At 43.1% G+C, this 14,443-nt stretch overlaps 1 protein-coding gene and 1 long non-coding RNA gene across 3 annotated transcripts in view; one reads left to right on the forward strand and one right to left on the reverse strand.

The window, feature by feature from the left end:
• The first annotated feature begins 1,380 nt into the window (after positions 1–1,380).
• On the forward strand, positions 1,381–8,974 carry LOC124000687 (protein AMBP-like). Of its 2 annotated transcripts, none has more exons than XM_046307249.1 (10): positions 1,381–1,553; positions 1,801–1,943; positions 2,502–2,578; positions 2,881–2,997; positions 3,375–3,476; positions 3,707–3,768; positions 4,004–4,085; positions 7,651–7,818; positions 8,127–8,297; positions 8,515–8,974. In XM_046307249.1, exons 1-10 carry the CDS (start codon positions 1,440–1,442, stop codon positions 8,916–8,918), a joined length of 1,440 nt encoding a protein of 479 aa, XP_046163205.1. In that variant the 5' UTR covers positions 1,381–1,439; the 3' UTR covers positions 8,919–8,974. The 2 variants fall into 2 exon arrangements, with proteins under 2 accessions (XP_046163205.1, XP_046163204.1); XM_046307248.1 differs by having other exon boundaries at positions 1,388–1,553; positions 8,127–8,303; positions 8,520–8,629.
• The window catches only part of LOC124000688, a 26,620-nt gene continuing 20,966 nt past the window's right edge, over positions 8,790–14,443 (reverse strand). The window contains exon 3 of the long non-coding RNA XR_006832649.1: positions 8,790–9,414. This is a non-coding gene — a long non-coding RNA (uncharacterized LOC124000688). The remainder of the gene's footprint in view (positions 9,415–14,443) is intronic.

Consider the following 14,443-nt stretch of genomic DNA (forward strand, 5'->3'; position numbering starts at 1 on the left):
GAGGCCGTAGAGAAGACAGATTTAGACATCACATATAACAGTTCCATTTCACGCCATGCTGTTCATTTAAATAAGTTATTATAATTTACTGGGTTCTCACAGTCAACTATCCCGGAAAAAGCAAGTGGTTTGTGGTGGTAAATCCCAGAATCCGGGTTCCCCCCATTCAACCCCTGTAGACACAGGTGTCCCTCTATGGTGAGTCTATCTGTTCTGCTGTTCAGGTGGAGGTGTGACCAACCAGGTTTGAAACTGGTCTCCCGGCACCAAAAGACAGTGTTAGCCCCCTGTTCGCCCATGACTGCATGGCCAGACTCCAACACCATCATTAAGTTTGCCGACAACACAACACCGACAACGATGAGACAGCCTATAGGGAGGAGGTCAGAGATCTGGCCATGTGGTGCCAGGATAACAACCTTTCCCTGAACGTGATCAAGACAAAGGATATGATTGTGGATTACAGGAAAAGGAAGACCGAGCGCACCCCCATTCTCATCGATGGGGCTGTAGTGGAGCAGGTTGAGAGCTTCAAGTTCCTTGGTGTCCACATCACCAACAAACTATCATGGTCCAAACACACTAAGACAGTCGTGAAGAGGGCATGACAAAGCCTATTCCCCCTCAGGAGACTGAAAAGATTTGGCATGGGTCCTCAGATCCTGCACCGGTAAGAGCATCCTGACTGGTTGCATCACTGCCTGGTATGGCAACTGCTCGGCATCTGACCACAAGGCACTACAGAGGGTAGTGCGTACGGTCCAGTACATCACAGGGGCCAAATTTCCCTCCATCCAGGACCTCTATACCAGGCAGTGTCAGAGGAAGATGCAAAACAATGGTCAAAGACTCCAGCCACCCCAGTCATACACTGTTCTCTCTACTACCGCAAGGCAAGCGGTACCGGAGCGCCGAGTCAAGGTCCAAAGGGCATGTTTTAAAATGTTTTTATTCCTTATTTAATTTTGTACCTATTTTTCTCCCCAATTTCATGGTATCCAATTGGGTAGTTACAGTCTTGCCCCATCGCTGCAACTCCTGAGGAAATGTGTGTGTGGGGGGGGGGGGGGGGGGGTGAGAGATCGTTGGGCTAATATTGTTTTAGCTATGCATGCTACTGCTCGGTTGTGTTTAAATTTGAGATATTTTTTCCTATTAAATTTAACATAGAAGTCCAATGTTACAGTGACAAACAGAGAGATGAGGAGAACTTTGCTCTGTTTGCGGTTTGTTTTCTGCTGGAGTTTGAGGGGGTACAGGAAGGGGTAGACACACATGGTCATTGGCCATTGGCTTGCTAGCCTAATCCAGTGGAGGGGGTTGAGGTTGAGGGTCGGAGGGGTAAAGGTTGGAGGGGTGGAGAGATTAGCTCTCCCAGCAGTTCCAAGAGCTCAGGGTAAGCCTCAGTCAGAGGTTGGTATCAGAGACAGGAAGACAGAATGCAGCAGGTTGTCATACTCGCGCTCCTCTTTGGCCTCGTTTGCCTCCTCCATGGAGTGCCCTTGCTTTCCGAACCTCTCTTCCCCACACAGGAGAACTTCGACCTGACTAAGGTCAGAGTGTCTTCTGTTTCTCAGACCATGGATCTGTCTCTCTCCTTATCTGAGCTATTAGTCATAATCAGTAGAGTAATTGGTTTGGAAATTCTTTGTAACGTTACTTGATTTCGGTTGAGTTATCAAGCTATGCAGATTTTGTGATTTTAGTGTGTTTATGCGCCTCAGATGTCTAAATACTCGTTGTTCCCAGTACAGTATTACAGGTTGTTAAAACCCTTCCACCTGTCTCTCTATTGGTCAGTTCATGGGGAAGTGGCATGATATTGCGGTAGCGTCCACCTGGCCCTGGATGCAACACCACAAGGGAGATGAAGCCATCGGAATCCTGGAGCTGCAGGCCAGCGGCACCGAAGACAAAGTCAGCATGACAAGGAGCATGAATAAGTGAGGTTACACACACACACACACACACATTGATATTCGTGTCTCTGAACTGTACCTAATAATGGAACTGGATTCACCATAGCTTTAAAGACCCAATGCAGTCAAACTTCTGTTTGAGACGAACGCTGTAAAAGTGAGATTCTTTTGTAAAAAATCAGTGTTATTACATAGTTGTTGGTTAAATAAAATGCAATTACACAGGACGTTCTAATCAGCAGGTTTTGTATGGGTGGAGTTTAGGCTGGTGACATCACCAGGCAGTATAAGTTATTAGACCAATAACAAAGAGTTCCAAATCTCTACCAATAACAGCTAGTTTTCAGGTTACATATCCCTCCAATTAGGCCCCTCACTCAGACAGTGCTACCTAATTATTGTTTGAGGAATAGTTTTTTAGATTTGAATTCAAAACAGTAAGGTACTTAATTGTTAAGCAGATATTGAGATTAAAACGTCTGCATTGGCCTTTAATTCAATATATGTTGTGTGTGTGCGTGCGCGCGTGCGTGCGGGTGCGTGCGGGTGTGTGTTTGTGTGTGTGTGTGTGTGCACGTGCAGGCACGGGACATGTCAGCAGATCTCTGGTGATTACAAGCTGACCGACACACCTGGAAGATTCACCTACCACATCGCCAGTAAGTCTGTTTGTCACTTCCTCTCCTCAACCGTGTCTGAAAACTTGACCTTCCCTGTCATTGTTTTCTTAAGTGCTCTCAAAGCTAATTGGAGGAGAATGTTCAATGGAGGTACCTTGGATCCTCTCTTACAATGCGCTTTGAGAGGAATTCATAAAACAAGGACAGCTAGTAATGTTTCCATACACAGCCTGTGTATTTTTGTAATCGATGAGAGGTCAACGGTGAGAGGTAATGGGCATTGTGTACTATATTTATGCTCGTACTCTCCTACCATATAAGTCCATGTTTCCTTCATGCAGAGTGGGGGGCTGATGTTGATGCCTATGTGGTTGACACTAACTATGATGAGTACGCCATCGTCATGTTCAGTAAACAAAAAACAGAAGGCGAGAAGACCAATTCTGCCAAGCTATACAGTGAGTTACACTCCAGTGTCCTGTATTTATCACTTCACACCACTGAGACAGTAGCCTGGTACCTGATCTGTTTGTGCTGTCTTGCCAACTCCTTTGGTTGTAATTATGATTGTCACGACAACCGCCATAGGATTTGGCTATAGAGTCAATCAAAACCAATTGCTTTGGCTATAGAGCAGCACAAAAACACAAATATGATAATGACTTTAGGAGTTGGCAGGTCCACAAACAGATCTGAGACCAGGCCTCTCAGACACAGCTATAGTGTTGTTATATTCAGCAGCAGAAGATCTGATCTGAGACCAGGCCACTCAGAAACAGCTATAGTGTTAATTATATTAAGCAGTAAAAGCCAATTAAAATGCTGCCTCCTTCAGGTCGCACCATGGAACTGTCACCCACTATCCTGGAGGACTTCAGGAGGCTGGTAAAGGAGCAGGGCATGGCTGACAACGCAATCATCATCAAACAGAACAAAGGTAGAGGCACACACACAGGGGCGGACTGGGACCAGAAATCGGCCTTGGCATTTCTAAATCGGCCTTGGCATTTTCCTTCAGGCCCCCATTATTAGCCAAATATTTAAAGTTAAACAGGCCCACTGGGCAAAATATGGACCAGCCAGTCCGCCCCTGCACACAAATGCACAAATACATCCACTATGTGTCTGGACATTGTTTGACCTTTGAACTCCTGTCTCTGTCCACAGGGGAGTGTGTACCAGGAACAGAGCCTGTAGCATCAGAGCCTCAGCCTGAGATCACAGCACCGGTACTTCCTGTATTAAATTATTCAATGTTGAAGTTGTACCGCGTGACAGAGTCTGGGATTATATCGAAAAGTGGCTTTGGTTAAAGGCATTACAGAAAGTAAATCAACATTTACCTCAATGAAAAGCATTGAAGATAATTGGAATTGGAATTTCAGTATACTTCCTGAATTGATTGGAATTCAAATGGAATTTACACCAACCCTGCTGAGTACTCACCTGTCTGCCTGTCCCCAGAGAGCCAAGAGGAACATAGTCCTCCCTGAGTTGCCCGCTGAGGAGGGTTCTGGTGCCGGAATCGTGATGTTCAGGAGTGAAGGTGAGAGTGCATGCTGGGCCTGCTAGGCCCTTGACCTCTACATTGAAGGTATGTTTTAGCATCAGCTCTGTGTGGGTCTAGTCATTGAATGGCTAGAAGCTGCTAGAACACATTTTTGGTGTAGCTCCGGACAAACATAGCTAATTAAACTCATTCAAGAATCAGGTGTGCTTGTCCAGGCCTACAATAGAAGCGTGTACTGTTAGGGATACTGGAGGACTGAAGTTGAGTAACACTCATGTATATTACATGTAATTACAGTGTACGATGGAGTCCGAAATTATTCCCACTATTGATAACGACAAGCAAAAATGACTGTATATAATAAATAATTCAAAATAGTGAGCTATATCATATGCTCAAATAAATTGGGAAATTATTTTATTTATACTATTACAATTGCTCACTATTTAACTTCTTTGGGACTGGGTGGCAGTATTAAGTAGCTTGGATAAAAAGGTGCCCAGTGTAAACTACCTGCTACCCAGGCCTAAAACCTAGAATATGCATATAATTAGTAGATTTTGATATAAAACACTCTGAAGTTTCTAAAACTGTTTGAATGATGTCTGTGAGTATAACATAACTCATATGGCAGGCAAAAACCTGAAAAGAAATCCAACCAGGAAGTGGGAAATCTGAGGTTTGTAGTTTTTCAAGTTGACTATCGAGAGATAGCTGCGTTCCATTGCATTTCTACAGACAAAAGAATTCACCGGTTAATACATTACTGAAGATTTATGATAAAAACATCCTAAAGATTGATTCTATACATCGTTTGACATGTTTCTACGAACTATAATATGACTTTTTGCCTGTACCCGCTCCTCCTGAGTTTGGATTTGTGTACTAAACGCACGAACAAAAAGGAGGTATTTGGACATAAATTATGGACTTTATCGAACAAAACAAACATTTATTGTAGAACTGGGATTCCTGGGAGTGCTTTCTGATGAAGATCATCAAATGTAAGTGAATATTTATAATGCTATTTCTGACTTCTGTTGACTCCACAACATGGCGGGTATCTGGACGAAAACAAAGTGGAGCAAGCTTTCAGGTCGCCCGTCCCAACCACAACAGTACACTTGGCTATCCACCCAGATAGGAAATGGCTACTTCTTCTTCATTTCTCAAAGGAAAAACATTAACCAATTTCTAAAGACTGTTGACATCTAGTGGAAGCGATAGGAACTGTAAGCAAGTGCCTTAGAAATCTAGATCCACATAGAAACCCTTTGAAAAGAGAGTGACCTAAAAACAAAAAATACTGGATGGTTTGTCCTCAGGGTTTCGCTTGTTTTACTCACAGACATAATTATAACAGTTTTAGAAACTTTAGAGTGTTTTCTATCCAAATCTACCAATTATATGCAAATCCTAGCTTCTGGAATGGTAGGCAGTTTACTTTGGGCACACTATTCATCCGGACGTGAAAATAGTGCCCCCTAGCCTTAAGAAGTAGGGGGTGAAAATTATTGACACTCCTGTTTTCAATACCTTTCAATACCTCACCTTGCGAGGATAACGGCAATGAGCCTTTTTCTAAAATGTTTTATGAGTTGGAGACCACACTGGGAGCGGTCTTAGACCAATCCTCCATACAGAATTGTTTTTACCATTCAATTAATCTATTTCTTCTGTACTCGTAGATACCAACCATTCTGTGTGATTAACAGGGGGCTGAGCTAGAGCGTTGTTTGCATAACAAGGCCGGATCCCGAAGGGATCTGTAGAATCTGAATGTTTTGAGCTACAAAAGTCTCATGAATATGCACGTGTAACATGTTTTGCTCTATGACCTCACAAGCGTCGTTAGAAGGTAAGGGGTTCTTCTACATAGAAGATCATAGTAAATCCCAGGACATTTTTTTTAACCTTTATTTAACTAGGCAAGTCAGTTAAGAACAAATTCTTATTTTCAATGACGGCGTAGGAACAGTGGGTTAACTGCCTTGTTCAGGGGCAGAACGACAGATTTGTACCTTGTCAGCTCAGGGATTTGAACTTGCAACCTTCTGGTTATTAGTCCAACTCGCCAACCACTAGGCTACCCTGCCGACATAGTGTCTATAATACTGTAAAGGGTTATTATACAGAGAAGTTTTAGGACATCCCAGGACATAGTGTCTATAATACTGTTATAAGCTCACATAGGTGCTGTCACAAACTATTAACTCCGCACAATTGTCACTGACTAGTTGGATATTCATTTCCCACTAAGCAAACAATTGCTGTACTTACACCATTCATAGAAATTCATTTTTATCAGGTTTCTGCTTTGCCAGACTTTTAAAAACATTTGTCAAGAAAACTCATTGATCAAACTGTTCATGTCAAATGCATGTTCAACTTGTAGCCCCAGTTGTCCTGAAAAGAAAATGGTAAAACACTTCATTGTGAGGCTAAATAGATCTGGACATGCAGAACAAAGAAAGTCAGATAAATAAAAAGGTGATTTTTGATGGGGTCTCGGGACTGATAGGGTTAACCATTTCTTTGTGGATGTTGATGTGTGCTTGGGGTTATTGTCTTGTGGAAAATCCACTTGAGGCCAAGTTTCAACCTCCTGGCAGAGGCAACTAGGTTTTGGGCAAACATTCTTGGGTACTGAGTAAAGTTCATGATGCCGTTGACCTTAACAAGGGTCCAACGGGCATCCCGAGTGGTCTAAGCCACTGCATTACAATGCAAGCTGTACCACTAGAGATTCTTGGTTCGAGTCCAGGCTCTGTCACAGCCACCCACGACCGGGAGGCCCATGGGGCGGTGCAATCGTCCGGGTTAGGGGATGATTTGGCCGGCAGGGATGTCCTTGTCCCGATGCGCAGCAACGACTCCTGTGGCGGGATGGGCGCATTGCACGCTGACACAGTCACCAGGTGTACGGTGTTTCCTCCGACACATTGGTGTGGCTGGCTTCCGGGTTAAGTGGGCATTTTATCAAGAAGCAGTGTGGCTTGGTTGGGTTGTGTTTCGGAGGACGCATGGCTCTCGACCTTCACCTCTCCCTAGTCCGTACGGTGAGTTGCAGCAATGACTGTAACTACCAATTGGGGAGAAAAAAAGTATAATAATTAAATAAAGCAAAATTGCCCCTTAACATCAAATATCCACCACCATATTTATTTCGATGCCAAACCCACCACTGGTGTGCAGGCCAAAGACCTCTATTTTCATGTCATCCATGTGCATTAGCACTTGGATTGAAACCAGTGCTTGGTCAGATGACATGAAAATATAGTTATTTGTCCATGCACACCAGTGTTGGGTGCCATTATCCTCACTAGGTGAGGTATTGAAAGGGGTGTCAATTTTGACCGCTACATTTTTGAGAAAATAATTATGACTTATTATTAGTAAATCTCTTTCTCTGAGCAATTGTATTATGTATCAAATCATATAATTTCCCAAAGAAATGTAGCATACAGTATAGCTCGGTATTTGAATGATTTATTTTATCCAGTTATTTTTGCTCATCTTTATCAAGGCTGTCAATCATCTCAGACCCCACTGTATGTGTATGGCTAAAACACACAATGCACTGCTGTACATCTCTCTTCAGAGTCCTGTAACGCCGAACCGGACGCAGGTCCCTGTTTCGGGATGGTGCAGAGGTACTTCTACAACTCTACCAGTATGGCCTGTCAGCTGTTCACCTACGGAGGCTGCATGGGCAACCAGAACAACTTTGTGACCGAGAGGGAGTGTCTCCAGAGCTGTCGCAATGAGGGTGAGTGGATAGAGTGTAACACTGGTGGTTTTTCTGTTGGTGAACCACACTCGTGTTACGGGTCATCTTGTCTAAGAGCTTGAAACTTGCGTTAGCTCCACAGAGCTAATGCCTTCACTTAAGCTCAGTGGGCTTATACAGTCTTGTGGTGCGTAGGAGACACAGGCTTGACTTCTAACCTAGTTGATGATGTGACAATGCTCAACCCACTTCAAGAACCAACATGATGTTCATGCCCATAGACTACGTGTGAGACAAGATTGTCCCTCATGTCTTTCCTCCTGTCTGGTGTGTGTGTCTCTCTACAGCTGCCTGTAGACTGCCCATGGATTCTCGGCCCTGCACTGGACAGCCCAAGATCTGGGTCTTCCACTCAAACTCTGGTCTCTGTCTGGATAATAAAAAGGACTATTGCCAGGTCAACAGTAACAAGTTCTACTCAAAGAGGGAGTGTGAGGAGTACTGTGGGGTGATGAAGGATCCAGGTAAGAGACACACACATATTGTCTGTTATAACAAGGTTGTTTCCCTAGGCCTAGGACAACACTGCCATGTCATTCTGATATCTTTTGGGATTACATGGTCAAATTGTACTGATTGTGAAATTAAGTTTTTCAACATATTTTTAGTGACCACAAAAAAGGCATTATTTACCTGTTTTTAGTCTGCTTATCTGATGTGAATGTGCCTTTGTATTACAGGAGAAGGGGAGTTCCTCAAAACAAACTAAAGTAGATGAGAACACAGAACGTACAGCACAGATCAACCAAAGATCAACCACAGAACGTACAGCACAGATCAACCACAGAACGTACAGCACAGATCAACCACAGAACGTACAGCACAGATCAACCACAGAACGTACAGCACAGATCAACCACAGAACGTACAGCACAGATCAACCACAGAACGTACAGCACAGATCAACCACAGAACGTACAGCACAGATCAACCACAGAACGTACAGCACAGATCAACCACAGAACGTACAGCACAGATCAACCACAGAACGAACAGCACAGATCAACCACAGAACGTACAGCACAGATCAACCACAGAACGTACAGCACAGATCAGATCAATATGTTAATCAACAGTAACACACTATGGATATCATACATTACCATAGAGCACAATAAAATGATGGATGAACCTGCTTGGCATCATGTCTTATGTAAACTTGATCCTGACTTTGTGCTGTTGAGTTTATAGTATGTTTGGTTAACCGCCACCAACTGAATGCAGAAGATACACCCATTTATATATGTAATATAAAGGTATATATTAGGGAAAGTTATTGTTCAGCCAAAGATATACAATATACTGTATTTCTTTTAATGTGTATTATGGTGGGATCTGATGACCAGTGTATGAGTAACCAGCAGAGGACGATGTTGCTCCATTTACAGTGACAGCCGTCTCCTAAATCTCTCCTCCCCGTCTAACGACTGGATCGGTGCTAGCTTCCTGCTCCTGTTCCCAGAGTTCCCGGCTGCTCTCTGCGCTGCGTTCCGCTGGCCGTAGAATGCTGGGAATATCCGGAGAGGAAAGGGGAACTGACAGCATGGAGGGACCATCTGTACAAGAGCACACCACCTGGTCGGACGGAGAGAGAGGTGGCAAACAAATACACCATTGGGCCAGCTAGGGACTTGAGCACAGACAACTCTCACACAAATAGTAGCACGTACACATGGCTCAGTAGACCATACAGTTTAACTTTCAGACAGAAATCAAATACAATACACATTGCCTCTTAGAGTCAGACACAATGATATATTCACCAAAAAGTGATCAGTCGGTGAGTTTCCTATAATTTTTCACTTTCTCACGCAAGCATGCATTCAGTGTACGTGAACGCACACACACATGCACAGAGAGACAGAGAGAGAGATAGAGAGAGAGAGATAGAGAGAAGTCTTACAGACTGACCAAATATGCTGCTGAGATCTACTTACACAGAGCACACATACATAAACATATCCTGTACAAAAAATATAAACGCAACATGCAAAAATTTTACTGAGTTACAGTTCATATGAGGAAATCAGTCAATTGAATAAATTCATCATAGATCTATGGATCTCACATGACTGGGAATACAGATATGCATCTGTTGGTCACAGATAACTTAAAATAAATGGGTCTCACAATGGGCCTCAGGATCTCGTCACGGTATTTCTGTGCATTCAAATTACCATCGATAAAATGCTATTGTGTTGGTTGTCCATAGCTTATGCCTGCCAATACCATTCCCCAACACTACAATGGGGCACTGTTCACAACATTGACATCGGCAAATCGCTCGCCCACATGACGCTATACACGTACGTGGTCTGCGGCTGTGAGGCCAGTTGGATGTACTGCCAAATTCTATAAAAGAACGTTGGAGGTGGCTTATGGTAGAGAAATGAACATTAAATTATCTGGCCGTTTTGGTGGACATTCCTGCAGTCAGCATGGAATTGCACGTTCCCTCAAAATTTGAGATATCTGTGGCATTGAGTTGTGTGACAAAACTGCACATTTTAGAGTGGCCTTTTATTGTCTCCAGCACAAGGAGCACCTGTGTAATGATCATGCTGTTAAATCAGCTTCTTAACATGCCACACCTGTCAGGCGAATGGATTATCTTGGCAAAAGAGAAATAATCATTAAAAGGGATGTAAACAAATTTGTACACAAAATTTGAGATAAATAATATGTTTTGTGCATATGGAACATTTCTGAGATCTTTTTATTTCAGCTCAAGAAACATGGAACCAACACTTTACATGTTGCATTTATATTTTTGTTCAGTGTACATTGTGAGCAAACATAGACCTGCAGCCTTATCAAGCGGGAGTTAATGCACCGACCCCCTTTACGTGTGAGGAAATGAAAACAATCACTCAATGCTGATACAGTGCCTTGCGAAAGTATTCGGCCCCCTTGAACTTTGCGACCTTTTGCCACATTTCAGGCTTCAAACATAAAGATATAAAACTGTATTTTTTGTGAAGAATCAACAACAAGTGGGACACAATCATGAAGTGGAACGACATTTATTGGATATTTCAAACTTTTTTAACAAATAAAAAACTGATAAATTGGGCGTGCAAAATTATTCAGCCCCCATAAGTTAATACTTTGTAGCGCCAGCTTTTGCTGCGATTACAGCTGTAAGTCGCTTGGGGTATGTCTCTATCCGTTTTGCACATCGGGAGACTGACATTTTTTCCCATTCCTCCTTGCAAAACAGCTCGAGCTCAGTGAGGTTGGATGGAGAGCATTTGTGAACAACAGTTTTCAGTTCTTTCCACAGATTCTCGATTGGATTCAGGTCTGGACTTTGACTTGGCCATTCTAACACCTGGATATGTTTATTTTTGAACCATTCCATTGTAGATTTTGCTTTATGTTTTGGATCATTGTCTTGTTGGAAGACAAATCTCTGTCCCAGTCTCAGGTCTTTTGCAGACTCCATCAGGTTTTCTTCCAGAATGGTCCTGTATTTGGCTCCATCCATCTTCCCATCAATTTTAACCATCTTCCCTGTCCCTGCTGAAGAAAAGCAGGCCCAAACCATGATGCTGCCACCACCATGTTTGACAGTGGGGATAGGGTGTTCAGGGTGATGAGCTGTGTTGCTTTTACGCCAAACATAACGTTTTGCATTGTTGCCAAAAAGTTCCATTTGGGTTTCATCTGACCAGAGCACCTTCTTCCACATGTTTGGTGTGTCTCCCAGGTGGCTTGTGGCAAACTTTAAACAACACTTTTTATGGATATCTTTAAGAAATGGCTTTCTTCTTGCCACTCTTCCATAAAGGCCAGATTTGTGCAATATACGACTGATTGTTGTCCTATGGACAGAGTCTCCCACCTCAGCTGTAGATCTCTGCAGTTCATCCAGAGTGATCATGGGCCTCTTGGCTGAATCTCTGATCAGTCTTCTCCTTGTATGAGCTGAAAGTTTAGAGGGACGGCCAGGTCTTGGTAGATTTGCAGTGGTCTGATACTCCTTCCATTTCAATATTATCGCTTGCACAGTGCTCCTTGGGATGTTTAAAGCTTGGGAAATCTATTTGTATCCAAATCCAGCTTTAAACTTCTTCACAGCAGTATCTCGGACCTGCCTGGTGTGTTCCTTGTTCTTCATGATGCTCTCTGCGCTTTTAACGGACCTCTGAGACTATCACAGTCAGGTGCATTTATACGGAGACTTGATTACACACAGGTGGATTGTATTTATCATCATTAGTCATTTAGGTCAACATTAGATCATTCAGAGATCCTCACTGAACTTCTGGAGAGTGTTTGCTGCACTGAAAGTAAAGGGGCTGAATAATTTTGCACGCCCAATTTTTCAGTTTTTGATTTGTTAAAGAAGTTTGAAATATCCAATAAATGTCGTTCCACTTCATGATTATGTCCCACTTGTTGTTGATTCTTCACAAAAAAATACAGTTTTATATCTTTATGTTTGAAGCCTGAAATGTGGCAAAAGGTCGCAAAGTTCAAGGGGGGCGAATACTTTGGCAAGGCACTGTATGTGCCTCTTTTATAACAATATTTCAGTGTTAGTTATTGTAGTTGAAGTTTCAGTGTAGTTGGCATTGAAGTTGGCTATTTAATTGTAGTTTGCCCTATTTTTTATAACACTGTTTCAGTCTTTCAAATGAAAAGGAAGTGCAATATCCCTTTCTGTTACAGCAGACTGTTACTAATGAGAGACTGACACACACACACACACACACACACACACACACACACACACACACACACACACACACACACACACACACACACACACACACACACACACACACACACACACACACACACACACACACACACACACACACACACACACACACACACACACACACACACACACACACACACTTTCTGTTACAGCAGACTGTTACTAATGAGAGACTGACACACACACACACACACACACTTTCTGTTACAGCAGACTGTTACTAATGAGGAACTGACACACACACACAAACACACACACACTTTCTGTTACAGCAGACTGTTACTAATGAGGAACTGACACACACACACACACACACACACACACACACACACACACACACACACACACACACACACACACACACACACACACACACACACACACACACACACACACACACACACACACACACACACACACACACACACACACACTTTCTGTTACAGCAGACTGTTACTAATGAGGAACTGACACACACACACAAACACACACACACTTTCTGTTACAGCAGACTGTTACTAATGAGGAACTGACACACACACACAAACACACACACACTTTCTGTTACAGCAGACTGTCACTAATGAGGAACTGACACACACACACAAACACACACACACAAAGTGGCAGAAAAAGACGTCAACTGTGACTGTCCGACAGACGCTCACAGTATTTGCTGTTTGACCAACAACAACAAAAAAGAAGAGTTCCCATGAAAATCCTCAGGATGTTTTCTATCAGCTTTGGCAAGTGAGACCAATGGAAAGCAAAGACACATGAAACTGTGAGACTTCAACACTTTTGGCAGAAAGTGCACCTCTTGCTTTCTCACAGAGGCTTAAGTGTCTGACAGTCTGAGCTGAGTGAATCACATAAGTGTTGTCGGTTAAGTCCAGCAGGTTTGGGTTTGTTGGAGCGCTACTCTATATACAGTGACCCAAGTCATAGACTTGTTCTCTCTGCTACCGATGCGGTACCGGAGTGCCAAGTTCAGGACCAAAAGGCTTCTTAACCACTTCTATTCCCAAGCCAAAAGACTGCTACCACCCGGACTAATTTCATTGTCCCCCCCGCCGCCCCTCCATTTGTTTTTAAAACTGCTGCTACTCGCTGATTATTATCTATGTATAGTCACTTTACCCCTACCTACTACATGTATAAATTATCTCAACTAACCTGTACCCCAGCACAGTGACTCGGTACCGGTAACCCCTGTATAAAGCCTCGCTATTGTTATTTTATTGTGTTACTTTTATTTGTTTTTTACTTTAGTTTATTTGGTCAATATTTTCTTAAACTCTTTCTTGAACTGCATTGTTGGTTAAGAGCTCGTAAGTAAACATTTCACAGTAAGGTCTACACCTATTGTATTCAACATTTCACGGTAAGGTCTACACCTATAGTATTCAACATTTCACGGTAAGGTCTACACCTATTGTATTCAGCATTTCACGGTAAGGTCTGCATCTATTGTATTCAACATTTCACGGTAAGGTGTAGTAGACCTGTTGTATTCGGCGCATGTGACTAATAAAGTTTGATTTGATGCAGTTTGGGAACTGGAAGGAAACTGCAGTCAAATAGTAGAGGACTATTCACAACTGTGTTGATATGTTTGGACCATGATAGATCCTTAGTGATGTGGATTCAGAAGAACCCAAAACTCTCGACCCGCTCCACTTCAGCCCCATCCATGTGAATGGGGGCGTGCTCGGCCCTCCGTTTCCTGTACACCACAATCAGCTCCTTTGTCTTGCTGACGTTGAAGGAGATGTTGTTGTCCTGGCACCACTCCGCCAGGGCCCTCACCTCCTCCCTGTAAGCTGTTTCATCGTTGATGGTAATCAGGCCGAGCACTGTTGTGTCATCAGCAAACTT

The sequence above is a fragment of the Oncorhynchus gorbuscha genome, linkage group LG16, assembly GCF_021184085.1.
Source record: "Oncorhynchus gorbuscha isolate QuinsamMale2020 ecotype Even-year linkage group LG16, OgorEven_v1.0, whole genome shotgun sequence".
NCBI classification, from domain to species: Eukaryota; Metazoa; Chordata; class Actinopteri; order Salmoniformes; family Salmonidae; genus Oncorhynchus; species Oncorhynchus gorbuscha.